The sequence below is a fragment of the Plecotus auritus genome (genome assembly GCF_963455305.1).
Source record: "Plecotus auritus genome assembly, chromosome: 7".
Classification (NCBI taxonomy): domain Eukaryota; kingdom Metazoa; phylum Chordata; class Mammalia; order Chiroptera; family Vespertilionidae; genus Plecotus; species Plecotus auritus.
Window position 1 is genome coordinate 654573 of NC_137774.1, and position 20066 is coordinate 674638.

At 62.8% G+C, this 20066-nt stretch overlaps 4 protein-coding genes across 9 annotated transcripts; 2 read left to right on the top strand and 2 right to left on the bottom strand.

Moving 5' to 3' along the window:
* Window positions 1-546: 546 nt before the first annotated feature.
* On the bottom strand, window positions 547-1358 carry NPB (neuropeptide B). Its single transcript, XM_080681265.1, has 2 exons — window positions 977-1358; window positions 547-791 (listed from the first exon to the last, which is right to left on the bottom strand). Exons 1-2 carry the CDS (start codon window positions 1217-1219, stop codon window positions 663-665), a joined length of 372 nt encoding a protein of 123 aa, XP_080537391.1. The 5' UTR covers window positions 1220-1358; the 3' UTR covers window positions 547-662.
* A 2065-nt stretch (window positions 1359-3423) lies between these two features.
* On the bottom strand, window positions 3424-6908 carry ANAPC11 (anaphase promoting complex subunit 11). Of its 2 annotated transcripts, none has more exons than XM_080681281.1 (3): window positions 6809-6908; window positions 6321-6440; window positions 3424-3807 (listed from the first exon to the last, which is right to left on the bottom strand). In XM_080681281.1, exons 2-3 carry the CDS (start codon window positions 6427-6429, stop codon window positions 3662-3664), a joined length of 255 nt encoding a protein of 84 aa, XP_080537407.1. In that variant the 5' UTR covers window positions 6430-6440; window positions 6809-6908; the 3' UTR covers window positions 3424-3661. The 2 variants fall into 2 exon arrangements, with proteins under 2 accessions (XP_080537407.1, XP_080537408.1); XM_080681282.1 differs by lacking the exon at window positions 6809-6908 and adding an exon at window positions 6628-6735 and having other exon boundaries at window positions 3448-3807.
* ALYREF (Aly/REF export factor) lies at window positions 6828-10432 on the top strand. The gene is made up of 6 exons (XM_080681264.1): window positions 6828-7267; window positions 7699-7830; window positions 9099-9246; window positions 9703-9766; window positions 9860-10028; window positions 10130-10432. Exons 1-6 carry the CDS (start codon window positions 7031-7033, stop codon window positions 10142-10144), a joined length of 765 nt encoding a protein of 254 aa, XP_080537390.1. The 5' UTR covers window positions 6828-7030; the 3' UTR covers window positions 10145-10432.
* Window positions 10433-16385: 5953 nt separating this feature from the next.
* Window positions 16386-20066, top strand: ARHGDIA (Rho GDP dissociation inhibitor alpha). 5 transcript variants are annotated; one of them, XM_080681247.1, is made up of 6 exons: window positions 16402-16492; window positions 17880-18178; window positions 18399-18475; window positions 18556-18619; window positions 18773-19011; window positions 19611-20066. In XM_080681247.1, the coding sequence occupies exons 2-5, from the start codon at window positions 17905-17907 to the stop codon at window positions 18970-18972; spliced, it is 615 nt and encodes a 204-aa protein (XP_080537373.1). In that variant the 5' UTR covers window positions 16402-16492; window positions 17880-17904; the 3' UTR covers window positions 18973-19011; window positions 19611-20066. The 5 variants fall into 5 exon arrangements, with proteins under 5 accessions (XP_080537369.1, XP_080537373.1, XP_080537370.1 ...); XM_080681243.1 differs by having other exon boundaries at window positions 16386-16492; window positions 18773-20066; XM_080681244.1 differs by lacking the exon at window positions 16402-16492 and adding an exon at window positions 16812-17073 and having other exon boundaries at window positions 18773-20066.

A 20066-nucleotide genomic window follows, 5' to 3' on the forward strand; every position in this document is an offset into this window, starting at 1 on the left:
CCAGGACTCGGGCCCACTCTCACCTGAGGCCCCAGCTCACGCTCTGAAGGGAACTCGGGCGGGGGCGGGGGCGGGGCCGGAATCAACCTGCCGGATCCCTCCCGCGCCTGCGCCTGCCCTGCCCTTAGCGGGGTTTCCTGCAGCCTGCTGTCCCCCAGGGTTGGCCGCCCCTCCCGCGGGCCCTGCACTGATTCATTGCCCTGCGCACTACAGAGGTATCGGGATCCAAGACAGTGACCCCAGAGGCTGCCCCTTGGAAGGGAGCTTTGCCTGGAGACACCCAGCACTATGGGGGACATGGAGCTGCTGAGGGGTCTCCCAAGGGCGGGGGCGGGGCTAAGGTATGACGTGAGCAGTGGGGGGCCCCAAGGCGCAGTGAGGCTGGGGCTGCCCCTGGCGGGTGGTTCAGAGCCCCTGGACTGAGGCCTGGACGCGGCAGTGCGGCCTGGAGCGGGTCTGGCTTAGGGACTGACCACGGCCCGGCCCCCCAGCAGCGCGCACCCCCACCCCCCCCCACACACACACACACGTGGGAGCAGGCTGGGCTGGTCATTTATTCATTTAACCGTCTACGGCGGAGAGGGGGTGGGCGGTTCCGGGCGCCATCTACAGAGTTCTGGGGGTGCCCGCGCTGGGCCGAGGACGTGCGGGGTCGGGCGGGCTCAGGGGCGGCGACAGTCTGCGGCGCGGAGCGACAGGGAGACGTCCGCCCGGCACTGGAAGGTGGCGCTGCCGTCGGGGACTCGTTCGCAGCTCCGTAGGTTTGGGGTGACGTCCTTGATGCAAATGGCCTGCGGGCAGGAGGAGGCTGGGGGGGCGCCCTGCTCCCACCGCCCGCGCCCCCTCCCCTCCCCCATCCCCTAGCGCAGGCGCTGCCCCGCCTAAGCCTCTCCACGCCCCCCTCTCCAGGGCCCACGCCCCCCTCTCCAGGGCCCACGCCCCCCTCTCCAGGGCCCACGCCCCTCAAGGCACTCACGGGGCTCCGCAGGCTGGAGCGCGGCTCTGGGAAGGCCCCGGCCCGGCCCTTGGGTCCCGCGCCCACCGGGGGCTCGGAGCGCCGCGCGTAAGGGGACCCTCGGAGGCCGGACAGCAGCCCCGCGGCGCGGCCCACCGAGTAGGAGCCGGGCCCCGCCACCTGTTTGTACCAGGCGAGGCTGGGGGGCGCCAGCAGCAGGCACCACGCCAGGGTGGCGGCCGCCAGCGTCACGGGCCGGGCCATGGGGACGGTGCGCAGGGCGTCGGGGCTGGAGCCGCAGCAGCCGGGGCAGGCGGGCGCCTTATACCCGCGCAGGGAGCGGGGGCGGCGCAGAGGACCTGTCAGGCCTCAGGCATTGCGAGTGCTGATGCGGGTGCAGGCTGCAGGCACTGGGGGGGCTGACGCCCCCATCCTCCCCGCCCTGACCGAGGTCCCCTCTGTTTCCAGCCCTGCCTGCCTCTGCTGGGAGGGGCGCCCAGGCCACTCCCGCTGCCCATGGCCTGATCTCCGGGGGGGGGGGGTCTCAGGATAGGGGCCAGTGGGGCAGCGCTGAACCCCCAAGTAATCTGAGGGTGCCCGGCCCTGTCACCGAGTCGCCAGCGCTCATGAGGTGGGAGAGCCACTGACCACACTGCCCAGGAAACAGTTTCTTGGGCCCTAAAGGGCAACTGGCTGGAGGCCACGCCCCCCTCCCTCACACCCGAGCGGAGGCTCCACCAACGGGGCAGCTGCGGGGGGTGGGGGGTGTCTCAGGGAGGGGGGGCAGCAGAGCCGCCAGGCCCAGCTCTGGAAATGCCCACACATCCTGGGGTTGGCCGAGGGCAGGAGAGGTCACTGCCCAGTGAGGCTCACGTGTTGTACACCTACTAGGTGCCAGCGTCTAGGAGACGAGGTGGACGCTGACCCTGACTGGAGCCACAGCTGAGCGGGGACCAGCTGGCAGCTGGGCAGCAGGGTGGCTCCCTGGAGGACACGGGGGGCGGGGGGGCGCTGAGGGAGGTGGGGAGTGGCCGGGGGAGGTCTGCAGGGCGGTGGTGGCCCCTGCCTCTGGGGAGGGATGGGGTCCTGAGCCCTCCTCCCGGGAGGAGGCAGTGACTGGACTGTGGTGAGTGCAGGGCCTGGTGGGCAGCTGGGTCCATTCTGAGGGGACCAAAGGCCCTGAGAGAACCACGCTGGACCCCAGGAAAGTGCTGAGGAGCTGAGTGGCAGGGCGTGTGGGTCTCCCGAGAGGGCGCTGTGTGACCTGGGCCAGCGGAACCCCTCTGGGCTGAGAGCACCTGTCCCAACGGCGAGGGTGGGAAGCCTGGGGGCACAGGGGGGAGCTCCCCCGGAAGGCAGGAGTCCGGGGCAGCAGGCCCTCCATGTTGTCGGGGGTGGTGGCCCTGGCCCTGCCCGAGGTCCTGTGACTCCAGATCCAGGCACACTGGCAGGGAGGCCCGAGAAGCGGTGCCGAGGCCAGGCCAGAGGCCGTGCTCGCAGGGAGGTAGGAAGCCAGGGTCTGAGGGGTACAGGCGGGGCACCCGCTCTTGCCCGACAGGAACATTGGCCAGTAGGCTGTCAGGAGCCCCTCCTCCCACGCCCACTCCCCGGGTGTCCTGGTCACAGGTGTCTCCCCTCGACGTGTCCTGGGATAGCAGCCATCCAAAGGCCCCGCAGGGGGGTTCCGGGCTGGGGCACTGGGCTGAGGTCAGTGAAGCCGACCATCCCAGGGCCTCCTTTCCTGTGGGCACACTGATTGGGCAGGAAGGGGGTGCCACACAGGTGACCAGGAGGCCCCCCCGAGTGAACTGCTCTGTGTCCTCACCCCGGGGTCTGAGAACAGGCCGACAGCAACCACCCCACTGGGCAGAAGGGGTGTTACCTCAGGGGCCCAGGCAGCACCCCGAGGGGGCACCGAGAACGATGGGAGGAGCCGTGTCAAAGGCTCCCCACAGCCCCTGGGAACCCCAGGCTCCACCCAGAAGCCACCTGACTCCCAGAAGCCACCTGACTCCCAGGAGCTGCCCCCCCAGGAGCCGTGGGGAAGCAAAGGGGCCCCCAGGAGCCTCCCACGGGCTGCAGCCCCCCAGGTGACGGAGGCCCTGACACCTGAGGACAAAGCCTGACGTGGGACACGTCCCTGTGCCGAGGCACAGCCTCGAGGAGGGGGGGACGGGATGGAGACAGACCGCCAGCACCTGCATTGCCCCCCACAGTTCGTAACAGCCTCAGCACCTGCTCGGGGACCCCCTGGCAGAGGGATCGTGGCCGTGGCTGCAACTGCCCAGCCAGGGCCCCGCCAACCAGCTTGGCTTCATCAGTGAGGAGCTGGCCGCTGAGCCACAGGCCTCTGCACCACGGCTCCTTCGCTTCCCCATTGGCAGGAACAGACCCCAGGGCCTTGGCGCCTCCGGGGCCTCGGAGCCCCACTCCTGCCCCCGCTCTTCCGGCTGATGCTGCGCTCTTTTGCTCCCGGGTAGTGACTCAGGGCTCAGCGGCACCCGGAGATGTTTATTCATGAGAGTTTTCATATCCACACGCACCCGAGGAGGCCCGTCAGCACAGGAAGACAGGCCGGCAGAGCCCTCCAGCAAGGCTCGGGCAGTTTAATGAGCTTACTCATTGGATACAGTGTCAGCATGGGGACTGAGGAAGCAACGGGCCAGTCCTTGGTCCCCCCGGAGCCTCCGGCAGCAGGGCGGGCGCTCACTCCTTGAACTTCCACTCCTGGCGGCACATGGGGCAGTGCTGCTGCACCTGCTGCGCGTTCAGCCACTTGAGGATGCAGTGCATGTGGAAGCAGTGGGAGCACTGGCCCCACACCAGCGGGCAGTCGTCGCCCGGCACCTTACCTGCGGGGGCAGGACAGTGCGGTCACACGGGGCACGCAGCCGTGGGCGGGACCGAGGCAGGGACCCCAGGACGTTAGGTGTCAGCGCCCAGGGTGGCCAGGGCCTCTCGGAGAAGACAATTGCAGAAGTCACCCCTGATTCTGTGGGACGCCACCCCCGTGTGAGCCCCACCCAGGGAGAGCGGCTGGGGGGCGTCAGGGGCAGGAAGAGCCCGGCCTCGGCCTCTCGGCAGACACTGCAGCGCGGCCACCGGACCCGCGATGCCAGCGCTGCAGCGTGACCGTGTCAGCGCAGTAGGAGCCAGTCCTCTGTCTTTTAAAATAACATGTTTTTATTCACTTCAGCGAGGAAGGGAGAGGGAGAGAGAGAGACATCTGTGATGAGACAGAATCACCGATAGGCCGCCTCCTGCACGCCCCCCACGGGGGATCGAGCCCGCAACCTGGGCCTGTGCCCCGACGGGGAATCAGATCAAGACCTCCTGGTTCCTAGGTCGAGGTTCAATCACTGAGCCACGCCGGCCAGGCAACCTTCTAACTGTATTTTCTCTAACAAAAATGTCACTGGCTTTCTGAGGCTTTTATGACACAACCAGAGAACTATACACTTAGAAAATACAAAATTATACACCTCACTCTCCTGCCTGTGCCAGGAGCCCACACCATGTGACACCCCCACACCCAGGGCCTTTCCGGCCTCAGCCAAACTCCGCTGGGAATCACCCTCTCACATCAGGTTCTTGCCAACAGGAGGGAGAGCAGGGGCGGCCAGCCCACCGCTGGGGTCCCGCGAACCCACCGACAGGCGCCAGGCCGCCCTGAGCCCTGCCTGCCCGGGACAGGGCAGCCTCACAGGGGCCTGCCAGCGTCCGGATGGCAGTCCTTTTCAGGGAACTCGGCTCACGGGGACTTTCACTCCGGAGCCTGCTGGGCCGCGGAGCGGACTTACTGCAGCCTCAGGTGCTCTGGGTTTGCCCAAGGACTTCCACTGGACAAGAGACACCCAGTGCCCTCGGTCTGTACAGAGGCACCTGAGCTAGTCCAGCGCCTCCCACATCCCAGCTGGCTCCCTCAACAACCACCAGCAGGTCCACAGACCAGACTCAACCCTCCCCTCTCCGCAGCTGGCAGGGGCCCCACACGAAGACACCCAGCCACGGGCCCAGCTGGGATGGTGCCCGCTGGGCTGTGCAGGCCCCTGGTGCCATCTTGAACACAGGCTTGCCCACCCACACCCCTCACCCCAGGGCAGTGCCACAAAAAAGACTTTTGAAGTCTTTTCTTTTCAGAAGGTACAATCTGTTGCTTAGAAAGTTGCAAGAACTCCGCGCTCAGACTCCCTGGCCTCTGTGTATCCTTGGGAAACAATTTAAATGGATTAAAAAAAACAAATAGATCCAGTAGAGCCAATCAATGGCTACCTCAGGCTCCGCCCCACCCGTGTGATTGGATCTTCGCTCCTGCTGATGAGATTCCCTCACAAACAAAGCAGAGATTAAGCCTAGGATGAAAGAGCATTTGCACTAACATTCCACCGCGGTTGGCATTTAACTGTAAGAAGCTAAGCCCCGTTGCTCTGCTGGGCACTCAGCCCCACAAAAAACGGCCCAGTCACCGCAGGGCAGTGGGGAGGCCTCAGTCCCCACCCACGCCTCCTCCTCTGGGCGCCCAGGGGACCCTGGCAGAGTCCTCCCCTTGCCTCTGCTCTGTGTTCCCTTGGGTCTGACGGAAAACTCAACCCACTGCACAAACCTCTGCTTTTGACCTAAATAGACAGCAAAGTATTTTCTACTTTTCAGAACAGGCCAGGGACAAGGGAACCACAAAGGAGAAATCCAGGGAAACCTGATGGTCAGCAAGATCACACACACACACACACAGATACACACACACACCAGCTCCCTAAAGGGACCGGAGATCAGAGAGAGAGAGAGAGAGAGAGAGAGGTGGAAGGAGGGCTGCTCAAAATCAAGCCCCTAAGAAAAAGACAAAAAGATCAAATAGGTAACGGGCAGGGCGATCAAACACGGAGTCCCGCTCGCCCACCGGGAACTGGACGTGGGAGCGGCTGGAGAGACGTGAGCAGGACGAGGAATGGGCAGCGACACCGAGGACCTCGTCGGTGGCGGGCCGGGGCGGCGGGCTCATTCGGAACCGGGGGAAGCGAGGGGGGAGGGGCCCGTCTACCCATTACTTTTTAAAACGCTTCCCCCAACCACAGCGGAGCCTTCCTCACGGCTCCTCCGTCCTGGGTGGGGAGAGTCTCCTTACAACATGCCTTCCTGTTCCATTCTTTTCAAATACGTTTCAACCCCTCTCTTTGCCCCACGCGTGTCCCAGCCCAGGGTGGTCCCTCTCAAAACGGATGGCGTCCTGATCCCCGTTCGGACCCAAACCTCCTACCTTTCTTCTGCCAACGTTTCTCGAGGGGAGGGAGCCCAGAACCCAGGCACTCAGCGCCGGTGTTTCCGGGGAGACGCGGAGGCGGGGGGAAGGGGGGCGCGGGGCACTCACAGTCCGGGCAGCAGCCATTGAAGGCCATCCTGCAGATGCCGCAGTTCTCGTCGTTGGCCACCCAGAGCCAAGTGGCCACGCCGTTCCAGCACTTAATCTTCACCTTCATGGCGGCGGGGCCTGCGGGCGAGGAAGAGACCGCTGCGGCCGAGGCTGCGGGGCTACCGCATCCAGGCGCCGGAGACACCGCCGAGAGCGGCGAGGGCGCCTGGGCCGGGGTCGCCGAGGGAACCCGGGCGCCGCAGAGCTCGGCACGCACTCGGACGCCTGCAGAGGCCGCCGGAGGGACCGAGCTCTCGCTACCTACCGGGCCTCAGGGGGCTGCAAACAGCCCGGAGACCCACCCCTCCCCGCAGGGAGTTCACCCAAGAAACTGCCCGAGGGCTGGGGTCGCCCGAGAAAAGGGCGGGGAGCCCCGCCCCCGGCCAGGTCCCGCCCCGCTCCGCCCACCCCGGAGCATTTAACCGCGCGCAGCGCCGCCTTCCTACAGTTGCGGCGCCGGCACCGCGCGGGAAGGTCCAAAACGATCGCGACCGCAGCCCGGCACCTCGCAGTGCCGCCCGCCCAGCCCCGACCCCTGCGCGCACGCGCCGCGCCGCCCCTCGCTGCGCCCGCAACCAATCGCCGGCCGCGCAGGGGACGCCGCGCCGGAAGTGACGGACCGGCGTGCTGACGCGCGGGCTCGAGCCGAGGCCGATTCCGCGCCCGCCATGGCCGACAAAATGGACATGTCTCTGGACGACATCATTAAGCTGAACCGGAGCCAGCGGGGCGGCCGCGGCGGGGGCCGGGGCCGAGGCCGGGCCGGCTCCCAGGGAGGCCGCGGTGGCGGAGCGCAGGCCGCCGCACGAGTGAGCCGGGGCGGCGGGCCCATTCGGAACCGGGCGGCCCTCGCCCGCGGCGCGGCGGGCGGCGGAGGCAGGAACCGGCCGGCGCCCTACAGCCGGGTAAGTGCAGCGGCCCGCGGTGGGGCAGCGGCGGGCGGGGCGGCGCGCGGCGGGGAAGGCGGTGGGCGGGGTCGGGCCGGTGGGCGCGGGCGCCGGGCCGGGCGGGAAGATCGCGCGCCGGCCGGGCCCGGGAGGCGGAGACCCTCTCCGCCTTTGTCTGGGCTGGGCAGCCGGCCTCGTGGCGGGGGTTCGAGGGGACGCTGGGCGCGGCCGCCCCGGCGGCGGGAAGTTAGTTGAAGGGGACGGAGAAGTTGCGGGACAGGGCCCGGGCGCCGGCGGGGGCGGAGGCGGAGGGCTGGCGGCCCCTCGCACTGTCCTCCGGGCCCCGGCGGGGAAGGTCTTGCCGCGGCTGCGAGGGAGGGAGGGAGAGAGGGAGGGAGAGCCCTGCAGTGGGACTCACGTTTCTGTTTTCGTGTTTCTTTCCTTTTCAGCCGAAACAACTTCCCGACAAGTGGCAGCACGACCTTTTCGACAGCGGCTTTGGCGGCGGCGCCGGCGTGGAGACGGGGGGCAAACTGCTGGTGTCCAACCTGGACTTCGGAGTGTCCGACGCTGACATCCAGGTGAGGGGCCGCGCCGCGCGGTCAGCAGTCCCCCGCGCGGAATTGGTCGTGTTGCCTTGGGATGTGGTCCCGGGCCCCCTCCCTCCAGGCGCCCCAGGGCAGCCAGCGTCCCCCAAGCGGGGCTGCCGGGTGCGGCGCAGAGGTCGTGCTAGAGCTGCACCTCCGCCAGGAGGTCCGTTTGTGCGGGAAAGGCCGTCAGCCTAGCGAGGGGCGGGCTCCAGAGCCTCCCGGTCCCGCAGGCACTGGGACAGCCTGGCCGCCGTGAGTGGGCCCCGTGCTACGGTGGAGCTGGGTTTCTTGCTCGCTGTATTCGTCCGTCTCCGAGGTCTGCAGAGGCGGGGTAGCGTGTGCCCCCGGCTGTTGCCCGTGAGCCCTGTGTCTCTACCTGGTGTTTGACTTCCCGCCACCCTCCGAGTCTCGCTAGTGGCCCGCATTTCAGACCCACCTTTGGTTGAAGCCTCTACGTTTGTTTCTTGCTTTCAGTTATTACTGGTTGAGTCCCAAAAGGGATTTAAACTCGTTCTGTGGCTCAGCGATGGCACCGTGGGGGTCAGGTGTAGAGATGGCCGGGTCAGGGTGTCCCCGAGCTCAGCTGTGGGAGGACAGAGCGAGGCCGGTGAGCACTCACAGTGTCTCAACGCTTTTTTTAAGGTGGTTTCTGGCATCCACTGGAAACCGCTTTTGGTGACCTCCTCTTCCCGCTGTGTGCCTGCGGCCGGAGTAGCCCCACACTCTGGGTTCCCTCTCCAACTCCCAGCCTGCCTGAGGTCAGGGCAGTTCCCATGGCAGCGCTTGACTTGAGACTTTGCGGCAGGCTTGAGTAGGAGGAGAGGGGAAGGTGAGCCAGAACCTGCCCTGGGGGAGGGGCTGGGGCAGGGCTCCCAAATCAGTGGGCCCTTGGAGCTGGTGCACATGGCAGATGGTGTCCCTGGATCTGTGATCTCGGCCTTTGCTGATGGTTGGCACTGTCCTCGGGTGTGTTGTCAGCTCCTTTGTCAAAGAAGACAGCGACTCCAGGGGTGCCCCTCACTGGGGGGCTGTGTGGTGCAGATGTCAGGCCCCCATGCTGGCAGGGGCCCTCAGGCCCAGCTGTTCTGGAAGTTGCTGTCTCGCCTGCCCCGTCCTTCCCCACATCTCCACTCCCACTGTCCTGCCCCCACCTGTATGTCTGCCCCCCGGGAAGTGCCCTCAAAGTAGCTGACACTCCCGGGCTGTCCCTGGGCCCCCAGAAGGAAAGCGTGGCTGATAGTGCTCTTCCTGACTCCCAGGAACTGTTTGCGGAGTTCGGGACCCTGAAGAAGGCCGCCGTGCACTACGACCGCTCTGGCCGCAGCCTGGGAACAGCCGACGTGCACTTCGAGCGGAAGGCAGACGCCCTGAAGGCTATGAAACAGTACAACGGCGTCCCTTTGGATGGTGCGTTGGGGTGGGACGCAGGGGGCTGAGGGCTGGCACCTGTATGCTTGCCCCCTGGTTGAGGGCCTCCCATTCTGCCACCCGCTGCTGCCCCTTCATCTGGACCCACCTCTGTGAGCCCCATCCCACAAGCTACGTTCCTCCCCTCCTTGAGCTCCTTCCCGAAGCCTCACCTTCTCAGAAGCGCCGTAGTGCTGCTCTGCAGGCGGCCGAGGGTGTCAGGGCGCCCCCACCTTCCCACCTGTGAGCGACGCCCGCCTGAGCCAGGCTGAGGAGTGAGGCGTTGGCAGGCTGTCCTTGGCGCTGTCTTCTTCCCCTCCCAGTGGGTCCAGGTGGCTCTCTTGGTGGGAGCATTGGGGGTGCCAGGGCCCTTTGCAGCGCCTGCATGACAGCGGGTGGGGCGCCCCGTGGGTTTCAGGCTCTGATGGGAGTGACCCTCTTGTGTTCCTGCCGCAGGCCGCCCCATGAACATCCAGCTCGTCACCTCACAGATAGACACGCAGCGCAGGCCGGCACAGAGGTGAGGGGGCGTCCGGGGGGCTGGGCGTCTGGGGGGCTGGCTGCGGGCTCACCGTCAGGCCCCATGTGTGAACCTGCCCCTTCTCCTCGCTAGTGTAAACAGAGGCGGGATGACTAGAAACCGAGGATCTGGGGGCTTCGGCGGCACTCGGAGAGGCGCCCGCGGAGGCAGCCGGGGCAGAGGCAGGGGCACCGGCCGGAGTTCAAAGCAGCAGATCTCTGCGGAGGAGTTGGACGCCCAGCTGGACGCTTACAACGCCAGGGTGAGTCCTGGGCCAGGTGGCGGGGGCTGGCCGAGTGGGAGGGTGGGGAGCCTTCCCCTCTTTGGCGCTGGGACCTCTGACCTCCCTTTCTCCTGTTTCAGATGGACACCAGTTAGAGCACCAGCAAGTCCGTGCATGGAGCTAGGCCTAGACGTCCTCGCGCCCTGCTTCCCAAGGGCGGCGGCGGGGCCTGTGGCCAATGATGGAGTTGTTTCTTCTGTTTTGAAATAGGATTTAAAACTCATGTAAAGATTTTTCTTTTCCTTTTTTTTTTTTTTTTTAAATTCTGAAACAGACCTGTTTTGTACCGAGTTATTTTTGGGATAAATTTTACTGGTTGCTGTTGTGGAGGAGGTGGCGTTTTCACCTTTGCCATAATAAACAGAAACGTGTGTAGAACTGGAGCTCTGATTTGTCGTTGGAGCCCTCGCCTGGGCCACACTTTGGTGCTGACCGCGAAGGGGGGAGGGGGGAGGGGGGAGGGAGGGAAAGAGGGAGGGGCACCGGGTGAGTGGGGAGCAGCCCTGCTGGCATCTGGTGTCCTGGCAGACTGGTGCTGGGGAGGCGGTGGCTGCCTCTCCAATGTTCCAGGGTCCTGACCCTCCCGCTGACCTGGGCGTTAGGGAAACTCGGAGCCGTAGTCCCTGCTCCTGAAGCCGCTTGTGACCTGCCTGCCCTGTGAGGGGGCGGCCACCTGTGCTGGTGCCAGATTGCAGGTGACGGCTCACTTGTCCCTTTCCTCTGCTGCTCAGGAACCTGGCGTTGGCAGCTCTGACTGCAGCGCCCTCCCTTCCTGGTGTCCTTCCTGTCGGCCAGGGCGGAGCAGGGCATGGGGGTCCGCTGACGGTGCTGGTGGAGACTGGCAAGTCTGACCTGCAGAGCCAAGGGCTGGTGGACATGGGTGCCCCTCTGACCACCTCCGGACAGGACAGAGCAGGCTGGGACCACAGTGGCTGCAGGTCAGGGGAACCGAGATCCCCGTGGGAGACGGCTTGGCTGTGGGCTACTCATTTCTGCCTACAGCCCACCAGCCGTGGTTCTGTTCTGTGGCTCACACCCCAGGGAGCGCTGGAGGGGCAGCACTCACCACCTGACACGGACGGGAGGGCAGGGTGGGGACGGAGAGGAGCTGCAGAGTCCCCCAGCCTTGCAGCTGGGACCAGAGGAGGGGTGACTCCAGTAGGAAGAGGGACCCAAGTATGCTTGGCCAGGCCCCTCCTGGAGGCAGCCTGCAGCTCGGGCTGGAGTGTGACTAAGGGGTGGTCCTGTCACCGCCCGCTCCAGTGCTGTCCCTGCAGAGCCAGTGGCTGCCACATCGCAGCCTGTGCTACGCGGGGCACTGAAGGACCTTGGAACAGCCGAGCCTGGCTTGAGCTGCTGTGGCCCAAGGGGTGGATGTAACAGAGGTCGGGTCATCCAGGCAGAGGCAGGCACATCCCTGAGGAGGTGGCCTTGGGCTGAGCGGGCACGGCCAGGCAGGAGACTGTGCAGGGAGTGTTGACCGGAGAGGTGGGGTCCTCTTGCTCCCTGCTGTCCAGAAGCTAAATTCATTCCCTGATGGAGGGGTGAGGTCCTCCTGGCCAGAGGGCATAAGAGCTGGAAGTGCCGGCCACTGGGATGGGGAGCGGGGGTGGTTCCTCAGGACCTGAGGGCTGGCCAGGCCCCATCTTCAGGTGCTGGGCACAAAAAATCCCAGACAGTGGAAGGCTGGAGGAAAACGGGGGGAGGGGGAGGCTGTGGACATTCGGAGGGAAGCTTTACAGGAACGGAAAGGCCCTGAGGTGAGGAAGGTGTGGCTGGTTGGAGGGGCTGGTGTGGAAGGAAGGGCCCTGGGTACAGAGGGCTGTGGGCAGCTCTCGGGGCCTCTCATGGCTGACACCCACCGACAGTGCCTGAAGGTAGATGTGGAGCGGGCTTTGAGTGTTGTTTCAATGTGTATAATGTGAGAGGCTTGTTTTAGAAAAAGAGATTTTCAATTGAAAGAAAACATTTGGGGGGAGGGGTCGATGGGGGAAAGAGGGGAACCTATGTAATACTTTCAACAACAGATTTTTAAAAAATAAAACCTTCAATGGGCTCAAAAGGCTGATACAGGACTGGTCAGGTGAAACCCTTGCTCCTGCAGGCTTTCTGAAATGAGAGCTTTCACAAGATAGTATTGTCAGGTTGTAAAAATAAAAAATAATAATAATAAAGATAGTATTGTCATGCCATTACGTCTTCCCCTCAGTGTACAACTCAGTGATTTTTTTTTAAATATATTTTATTGATATTTCACAGAGAGGAAGGGAGAGGGATAGAGAGCTAGAAACATCGATGAGAGAGAAACATCGATCAGCTGCCTCTTGCACACCCCACACTGGGGATGTGCCCGCAACCCAGGTACATGCCCTTGACCTGAATTGAACCCGGGACCCTTCAGTCTGCAGGCTGACGCTCTACCCACTGAGCCAAACTGGTTTCGGCAACTCAATGATTTTACTGTATTCACAGTCACACAGCCACCAGTACACGTCCAAATTCCAGAATCTTCAGCCTCTCCCCCTCCCGGGTGGGCAGCGGGCGGCTCGGTCTCCGGGTCTCCCTGTTCTGGGAGGTCACACCTAGGATTGGTTTGTATGGGACCTTTTTATCTGGCTGCTGTAAGTGCGCGTCCCACACTAACCCGCTGACCTCCCGGCCAGGACTCTTAAGGATCCTGAGTTCGTCCACTTCACAGCACGAATCAATGCTTCAGTCCTTTAACTGCCGAGTCGCCTGGGACGGATGCCTCACGTTTCCCCACTCATCAGCTGCTGGACATTCGGGTTGCCTGCACTTTTTGGCTACTAGACTAATGCTGCTATGAGCATTAGTCACACGTTATGTTATGGGATTATAAAGATGGCTATATTTTGCATAAATGTTTACATGATTTACTTTAATGAGCTGTTATTATTAACGAGTCACCCTGGGATCAACTGACTATTTGGGGCAAATAGCAATAAATAATGCACCATTCAAGATTTTCATGTAAAAATGAAACCAGAAGGTAATCTCGTTAATTTTAAATACATCAACTGGTCTGTGATCATTTAGCCCAAGCTAGAACAGAGTTAATTTTTTGTTATCTACGCAGGTTGTAGAAACCGTTGTAAAACGTTTTAGCACAATAGTAAATTAATATCTAATAAAAATTAATGTGAGCATACCAGTTTTTAAATGTACAAATCTATCATAAACACACCACTCAAGTTGCCATAATGTTTTAATAAAATCTTTTTTTGTCCTTGTTAAATAGATAAACACTCAAGATTTCATAACAACAGTTAAGAACATCCAATGTTCACGTTGGGGGGTTCCTTGGGCACTAATTCACTCCAAATGTTGACAAATAACAGAGTCATTTCATCTGGTTTTATTTTCTAAACTATATTTTGAAGGGATTAAATAACTGATGAGGTTTTTTTTAAAAAAAGAATTCCAGCCCTAACTGGTTTGGCTCAGTAGATAAAGCGTTGGCCTGTGGACTGAAAGGTCCCGGGTTCGATTCCGGTCAAGGACATGTAACTTGGTTGCGGTCACATCCCCAGTGGGGGGTGTGCAGGAGGCAGCTGATCGATGTTTCTCTCTCATTGATGTTTCTGACTCTATCCTTCTCCCTTCCTCTCTGTAAAAAATCAATAAAATAGCCGAAGCCGGTTTGGCTCAGTGGATAGAGCGTCGGCCTGCGGACTGAAGGGTCCCGGGTTCGGTTCTGGTCAAGGGCATGTACCTTGGTTGCGGGCACATCCCCAGTGGGAGGTGTGCAGGAGGCAGCTGATCGATGTTTCTCTCTCATCGATGTTTCTGGCTTTCTATCCCTCTCCTTTCCTCTCTGTAAAATATCAATAAAATATATATATAAAAAAAAATCAATAAAATATATATTTTAAAAAAATAAAATAAAAAAAGAATTCCAGCCCTAGCTGGTTTGGCTCAGTGGATACAGCGTCAGCCTGCAGACTGAAGGGTCCTGGGTTTGATTCTGGTCAAGAGCACATGCCTGGTTTTGGGTTCGATCCCCAGTAGGGTATCTCATCACTGGTGTTTCTATTCCTCTCTCTCCCTTCCTCCCTAAAATCAATAAAAATGTATTTTTAAAAAAAAAAAAAAAAAAGAATGCCCACTAAGAAATGCCAGTGGATTAGAAAATCACCATTTCTCGATGCCTGATAAAATAATGCCTGTTGAGAACAATCCCCATGACCTCTGATGCCACGGGCCCACGGCACCTCTGAAAGTTTACTGGGCGCTCCTCCAGCCTGAGCCGCGAGGGGACAGGAGCACCCACAGCACAGAGGACTGGGCCAGGCAAACCCAGAGGAGCCTGGAAATGCTCAGCCACCCACATCCTGGTTTCCTCCGAGCCAGACAGAGCGCCTCGGCAGAGAAGCGGATGTGGTGTGTGTAGCCATAAAGATCGGGTCTTTGTCCGGGTCCTGGCACAGCTCCCACAGCCTCTGGAATCTCCTGGGAGGAGTGTCCTTTTAGCCAAACAGATGCCTTTCACACCGGGTATGGTGATGTGATGGCGGCTCTGGGTGGCCCTGGATGGTGTCAGGACGGCTGCTGTCCCCTGCCCTCTGGGAAGGGGCCGAGGCCGGAGAATGAGTCAATCACCAAGGGCTGGTGATTTAACCAACCTTGCCTTTTGATGAAGACTCTACACAAAAGCCCCTAAGCCAGGGGTGGGCAAACTTTTTGACTCGAGGGCCACAATGGGTTCTTAAACTGGACCGGAGGGGAGAGCAAGAACAAAAGCATGGATGGAGTGTTTGTGTGAACTAATATAAATTCAAAGTAAAGGAGCGGAGGGGAGAGCAAGAGAACCCTCCGCTCTTTCGGCTCCGCGGGCCGGATAGAACAGCTGAACGGGCCGGATCCGGCCCGCGGGCCGTAGTTTGCCCACGGCTGCCCTAAGCCATGGGTCTGAAGAGGTTCCAGGTCAGCGACCACACGAGGAGGTGCTGGAAGGGTGGTCCCGGAGAGGGCAGGAAGCCCCAATACACCCTCCCTTCCTTGCCCTGTGCATTTCTTTAAAAAAAAAAAAAAAAGTATTTTTATTGATTTCAGAGAGATAGAGACAGAAACATCAATAAGAATCATCAATGGGCCAAAACCGGTTTGGCTCAGTGGATAGAGCGTCAGCCTGTGGACTGAAGGGTCCCAGGTTCGATTCCGGTCAAGGGCATGTACCTTGGTTGTGGGCACATCCCCAGTGGGAAGTGTGCAGGAGGCAGCTGATCGATGTTTCTCTCTCATCGATGTTTCTAGCTCTCTATCCCTCTCCCTTCCTCTGTAAAAAAAAAAAAAATCAATAAAATATTAAAAAAAAAAGTTTTTAATTTTCAGCCCAGCCGGTTTGGCTCAGTGGATAGAGCATCGGCCTGTGGACTAAAGGGTCCCGGGGTTCAATTCCAGCAAGGGTCACATGCCCAGGTTTTGGGCTCGATCCCCAGTGGGGGTGGGGGGCGTGCAGGAGGCGACCAATCAATGATTCTCATCATTGATGTTTCTCTCTCCCCCTCTCCTTTCCTCTCTGAAATCAGTAAAAATATATTTTAAAAACAAGTTTTGAACTTTCCGGTTGCACATCAATGAGCTGGAGGTCCGTCCTATAGACAACCCTCTGAGGCGCTTAGGGAGGAACGTTCATTCACAAATCAGACCGCCTGTCTGATGCCATCATCCCCCCACCGGTCAGGAGGGCCGCCCACAGCGGCAGAGGCTGAGCCTGCAGGCGGGTTCTTCCCAGGAACCTGCTTCACTAGGAGAATTCTGAGCTGCTTTCTTCTTCTTTGGGGCGCTCTGGGCATCGCCTGGCTGTGTTTCCGGTCGGTTGGCAAACCCCAAGCCCCTCGAGCGAATCCTTCCGCCCCCAGCAGAGGAGAGGCCCGGCTCCAGGGCTTGAACGAGGGTGGCCGCGGCGGGGAGTGAGTGGTCAGCGTGAACTCCAGGGGGGCGTCAATGGCGACAGGCGGGAGGCCGGCCGTGGCTGACCCGCGCTGGGCTCGGTGGACCCGGCGGAACACGTGGCTGCACGGTCAGCTCGTCCTGCCCGTTCCGGGCGACCTAACAGCACATCGCGGGCGGGAACGCCACGACGTCCCGGTGGGGAACACGCAAGAGCCGTGACACTGCTCCGTCCCCCGAATTCGCGGGCTGGGCCGTGGGGACGCCGGCGGCCGGAAACGTCTGCAGCAAAGGGCTCAGAACCCCTAACCGCACACGCGAGACGCCTTCACGAACTAGGCACCGCAAGATGGCGGCCGCGCGCTCCCGGCAGCCCCCGCGCCCCCGCGCGTGCGCCCTCTGCCGACCCGCCCGGCGCGAGCGGAAGTCGCGTGACCCCGGAAGTGGCCAGCCGGGCGCGCGCGGGCGGGGCGCGGACGTTCGTCATTTCGTGCGGGAGGGAGTGCGAGCGCGGCGCGGTCGAGCCTCCGGTGAGCGCCAGGGGCGGCGGCGCGGTGGCGGGGCGGGGGCGGAGGCGGAGGCGGGGGCGGCGGGGCGGGGGCCGCGCCTTGTTCCGTCCCGCCCGCCGTGGGGTCTGCGCTGGGCGGGGGCGGTGGTGACAGCGGGCGGCGGCCCGGGCGCAGGGCGGGTCCCGGGCGCAGGGGGTTCCACGTGCGGGCGGGGGGCGCGGGCCCGCGGCCGGGCGGGTGCTGGCGTCTTTTGTGGCCGCCGCTCGTGCCCCGCGGCGCCCCCGCCCTGCCGGGGCGCGCGGGCGGGGACCAGGCCTGACGCCCCTCCCCTGGGGAAGGCGCGCCCGGCCCCTGATGGTCCCCGAGCTCCCTACCCCACCCCGCGCCCGGCCCAGATTGCGGGCCCTGCCTGCGGAAGTGTGGGGCCGCGGCGTCGCGTCCGTAGGATCCTGTCGCCTGCGGCCGCGCTTGGTGGCGTGAGGGCGTGAGCTTTGTAGAGGGATCCAGAGGAAGCGGCCGGGGACCGGGAAGAGTGGGCGCCCATCACGCCTGCCCGGCAGGCACGCTCGCCCGGGGTGCCAGGCAGCCCTTTGTGGGATCTGGTAACGCGGGCAGTTCCGGGCTGCCAGGCTGGGGGAAGGCGTCGGGTACCTTCCCCAGGCAACCCGGCTGGGCCCTGACCCACCTTGCACGGGCTTGCCGGAGCCGAGGGGCTTTCCGACGCCCAAGGATTATGGGGAGGGCGGGAGGGATCCCAGCCTCACACACTGCTCCTGCTGCAGCGCAGTTCCCGGCTCCAGGTCACAAACCCTCCCCACGGGAGAGAGCCTGGGCGGACACCTTGCGTTCCTCTGCCCTTCCGAGACCAACCTGTGGGACTCACCTGGCCCTGTTACCTGTGGTTTGCATAGAGGCCTTGCTCTGGGCTAGGACGGGGTCCAAGGGACATTCCTGGTCCGGGGAAGCTCCCAATCCAGCAGGAGGGGGCCCTTGTGGTGAGGGCCTGGGCGGCTTAGAAAGAGCAGCAGAACTTGAGGTGACTCTCCGGGGCCTGGCCAGTGGGACTGGGGTTATTGCTGCTGCTTCCTGGAGCGCGGGGAGCAGGCTGCAGGTCCCCGTTAGTCCTGGGAGGCATACTTAGGGTGGAGCTCTCTCAGTGTCCCCGCAGGTCCCCTGAGGTTAGTGCGGCCCCTCCGGGCCTCGGGAGCCTGTGTTGGGCCCTTGGGTAAGCTCTGGCTGCAGCTACTCTCCTGCTCCAGAAGGTGCCCCTTCCCCTCGGGCACAGGGTGGGGGCCTGGCCTGCAGAGGCCTCTTCAACACAGCCCACCCTTTTGGCTGCGGGGCCTGCCAAGGGCAGGAGGGGGACATGGTGGGTCCCTGCAGGCTGCCGCAGTGCCCCCGCCCACAGGTGCCCAGATCCAGCGAGAGGTGAGATGGCCGAGCAGGAGCCCACCGCCGAGCAGCTGGCGCAGATTGCCGCCGAGAACGAGGAGGACGAGCACTCGGTCAACTACAAGCCCCCGGCCCAGAAGAGCATCCAGGAGATCCAGGAGCTGGACAAGGACGACGAGAGCCTGCGCAAGTACAAGGAGGCCCTGCTGGGCCGCGTGGCGGTGTCCGCGGACCCCAATGTCCCCAACGTCGTGGTGACCCGCCTGACCCTGGTGTGCAGCACGGCCCCAGGCCCCTTGGAGCTGGACCTGACAGGTGGGTGGCACCTCCAGCTCCTGGCTGAGGGTGCCTCCTTGCCATGTTTTCTGGGGACCTGGCGCCCTCTGGTGGGGAACACAGAAAGTGCAGCCAAGTGGCTTGTCTTTGAAGGGCCTGGGTCCCTCTGGGGGAGTGGGAGGGGCAGTCACAGATGGGAGGTGCCCAGGGCAGTGGCTGCCCCTAGCTCAGCCTCCTAGAGCACTGTCCTCCCAAACAGGTGACCTGGAGAGCTTCAAGAAGCAGTCCTTTGTGCTGAAGGAGGGTGTGGAATATCGGATAAAGATCTCTTTCCGGGTAAGGCGGAGGCTCCGAGGGACCAGGCCAGGCTGGGCCTGGAGAGCCCGGCTGAGCCCCACTTGGATCCCTCCCTGCAGGTGAACCGCGAGATCGTGTCTGGCATGAAGTACATCCAACACACGTACCGGAAAGGCGTCAAGAGTGAGTGAGGGTGGGCGCCAGGCCCCCGAGGGGAGGCGGCCGCCCTGGGGAGGGGCAGAGCACGGGGCCCCCAGGGGTCTGGGCTCGGAGGGGGTGAGGAGAGGCAGTGTGCCTTCGCCCGCTCTGCCCTGACCGCGCTCCCCCTCACCGCAGTCGACAAGACTGACTACATGGTGGGCAGCTACGGGCCCAGGGCCGAGGAGTACGAGTTCCTGACGCCCATGGAGGAGGCGCCCAAGGGCATGCTGGCGCGTGGCAGCTACAACATCAAGTCCCGCTTCACAGACGACGACAAAACCGACCACCTGTCCTGGGAGTGGAACCTCACCATCAAGAAGGAGTGGAAGGACTGAGCCTGGCCCGGGAGACGGGCAGGGCGGACGGACGGAGGGGTGTGCACGCCCCGCCCACCCCACCCCACCCCGACCCCGTACCAAAGTGCTGACAGGGCCCTGCCCGGCTACCACATCCCGTCTGCCTCTGCCCTCCTCAGCTCCGCCTCCTGGATAGTGTAGTGTCCCGCTGCTTCCACCTGTGCTGTGGGTGGGGCGCCGCAGCTCAGGCCCCCTCCCCTCGGGTCCCTCCTGGGTCCCCACCTGTCCCCACCCAACCGGAGGCCATGGCTTTCCCAAGGGAGTGGGGAGCTCAGTCCCCTGGGCCTTTTCGGTTGTCTGTCTCCCCCTCTGGGGTGGGGGTGGGGTGGGGTGCACGATGCAGGGCCTTGGGCCGGCCATTCTTCCAGCTTCCGCTCCTCCCTGGTCAGTTCATCCATTGTTGTCTGTAACCGTCTAACCATGATGCCTTAACATGTGGAACGTGTGCTGTGGGGCCGTCACTAACCTCTAACCCTGTGTCTGCATGAGCATGTGGTCTCCTAGTCCTGCCACCCCATCTGCAGTCCCCGTGGCCGGGAGGTGTGGACACGCCGCTGCTCCCCCAGCCAGGGCCTGGCCAGCGCCCCCCAACCCTGTCCTCCCCCCCTTCCCGCCAGGGCTGAGGGGCAGCTCCTGGGGCCTGGGGAAAAGCCAAATTGCCAAAACTGAAGTCGCCTCCAGCGCCATCTGAGAGGCCGGGTGTCCTTACGCCTCTTCCTCTGTCCAGCGGGCAGCACCAGACCCAGCGTCCACGGCCCCAGCAGAGCCCTCGGACAAAGCCAGGGCCGAGCCTCACTCCCCACCTGGGCCCGCCGGCCTGGATGGTGTGGCTGGCCTGTCAGTATTTATTGCCTCCATATGTGCCGTCCTGTGGGGCCGCTGGCCTGCCACCTCTGCCCCCAGGCTCCATGCCACCATCCCAGGCCCTCCCGGACTCAGCCAGGACAGCTGTGGGACCAAGCGTGCAGTCGGAGCTGTCCCTGTGCCCCCTCCAAGGTCAGGCCCGGCTGGAACGCACAGGAGCCTGTCCCTGCTTCTCTTCTGACCGGGAAATAAACTCCCCTAAGAGCCTG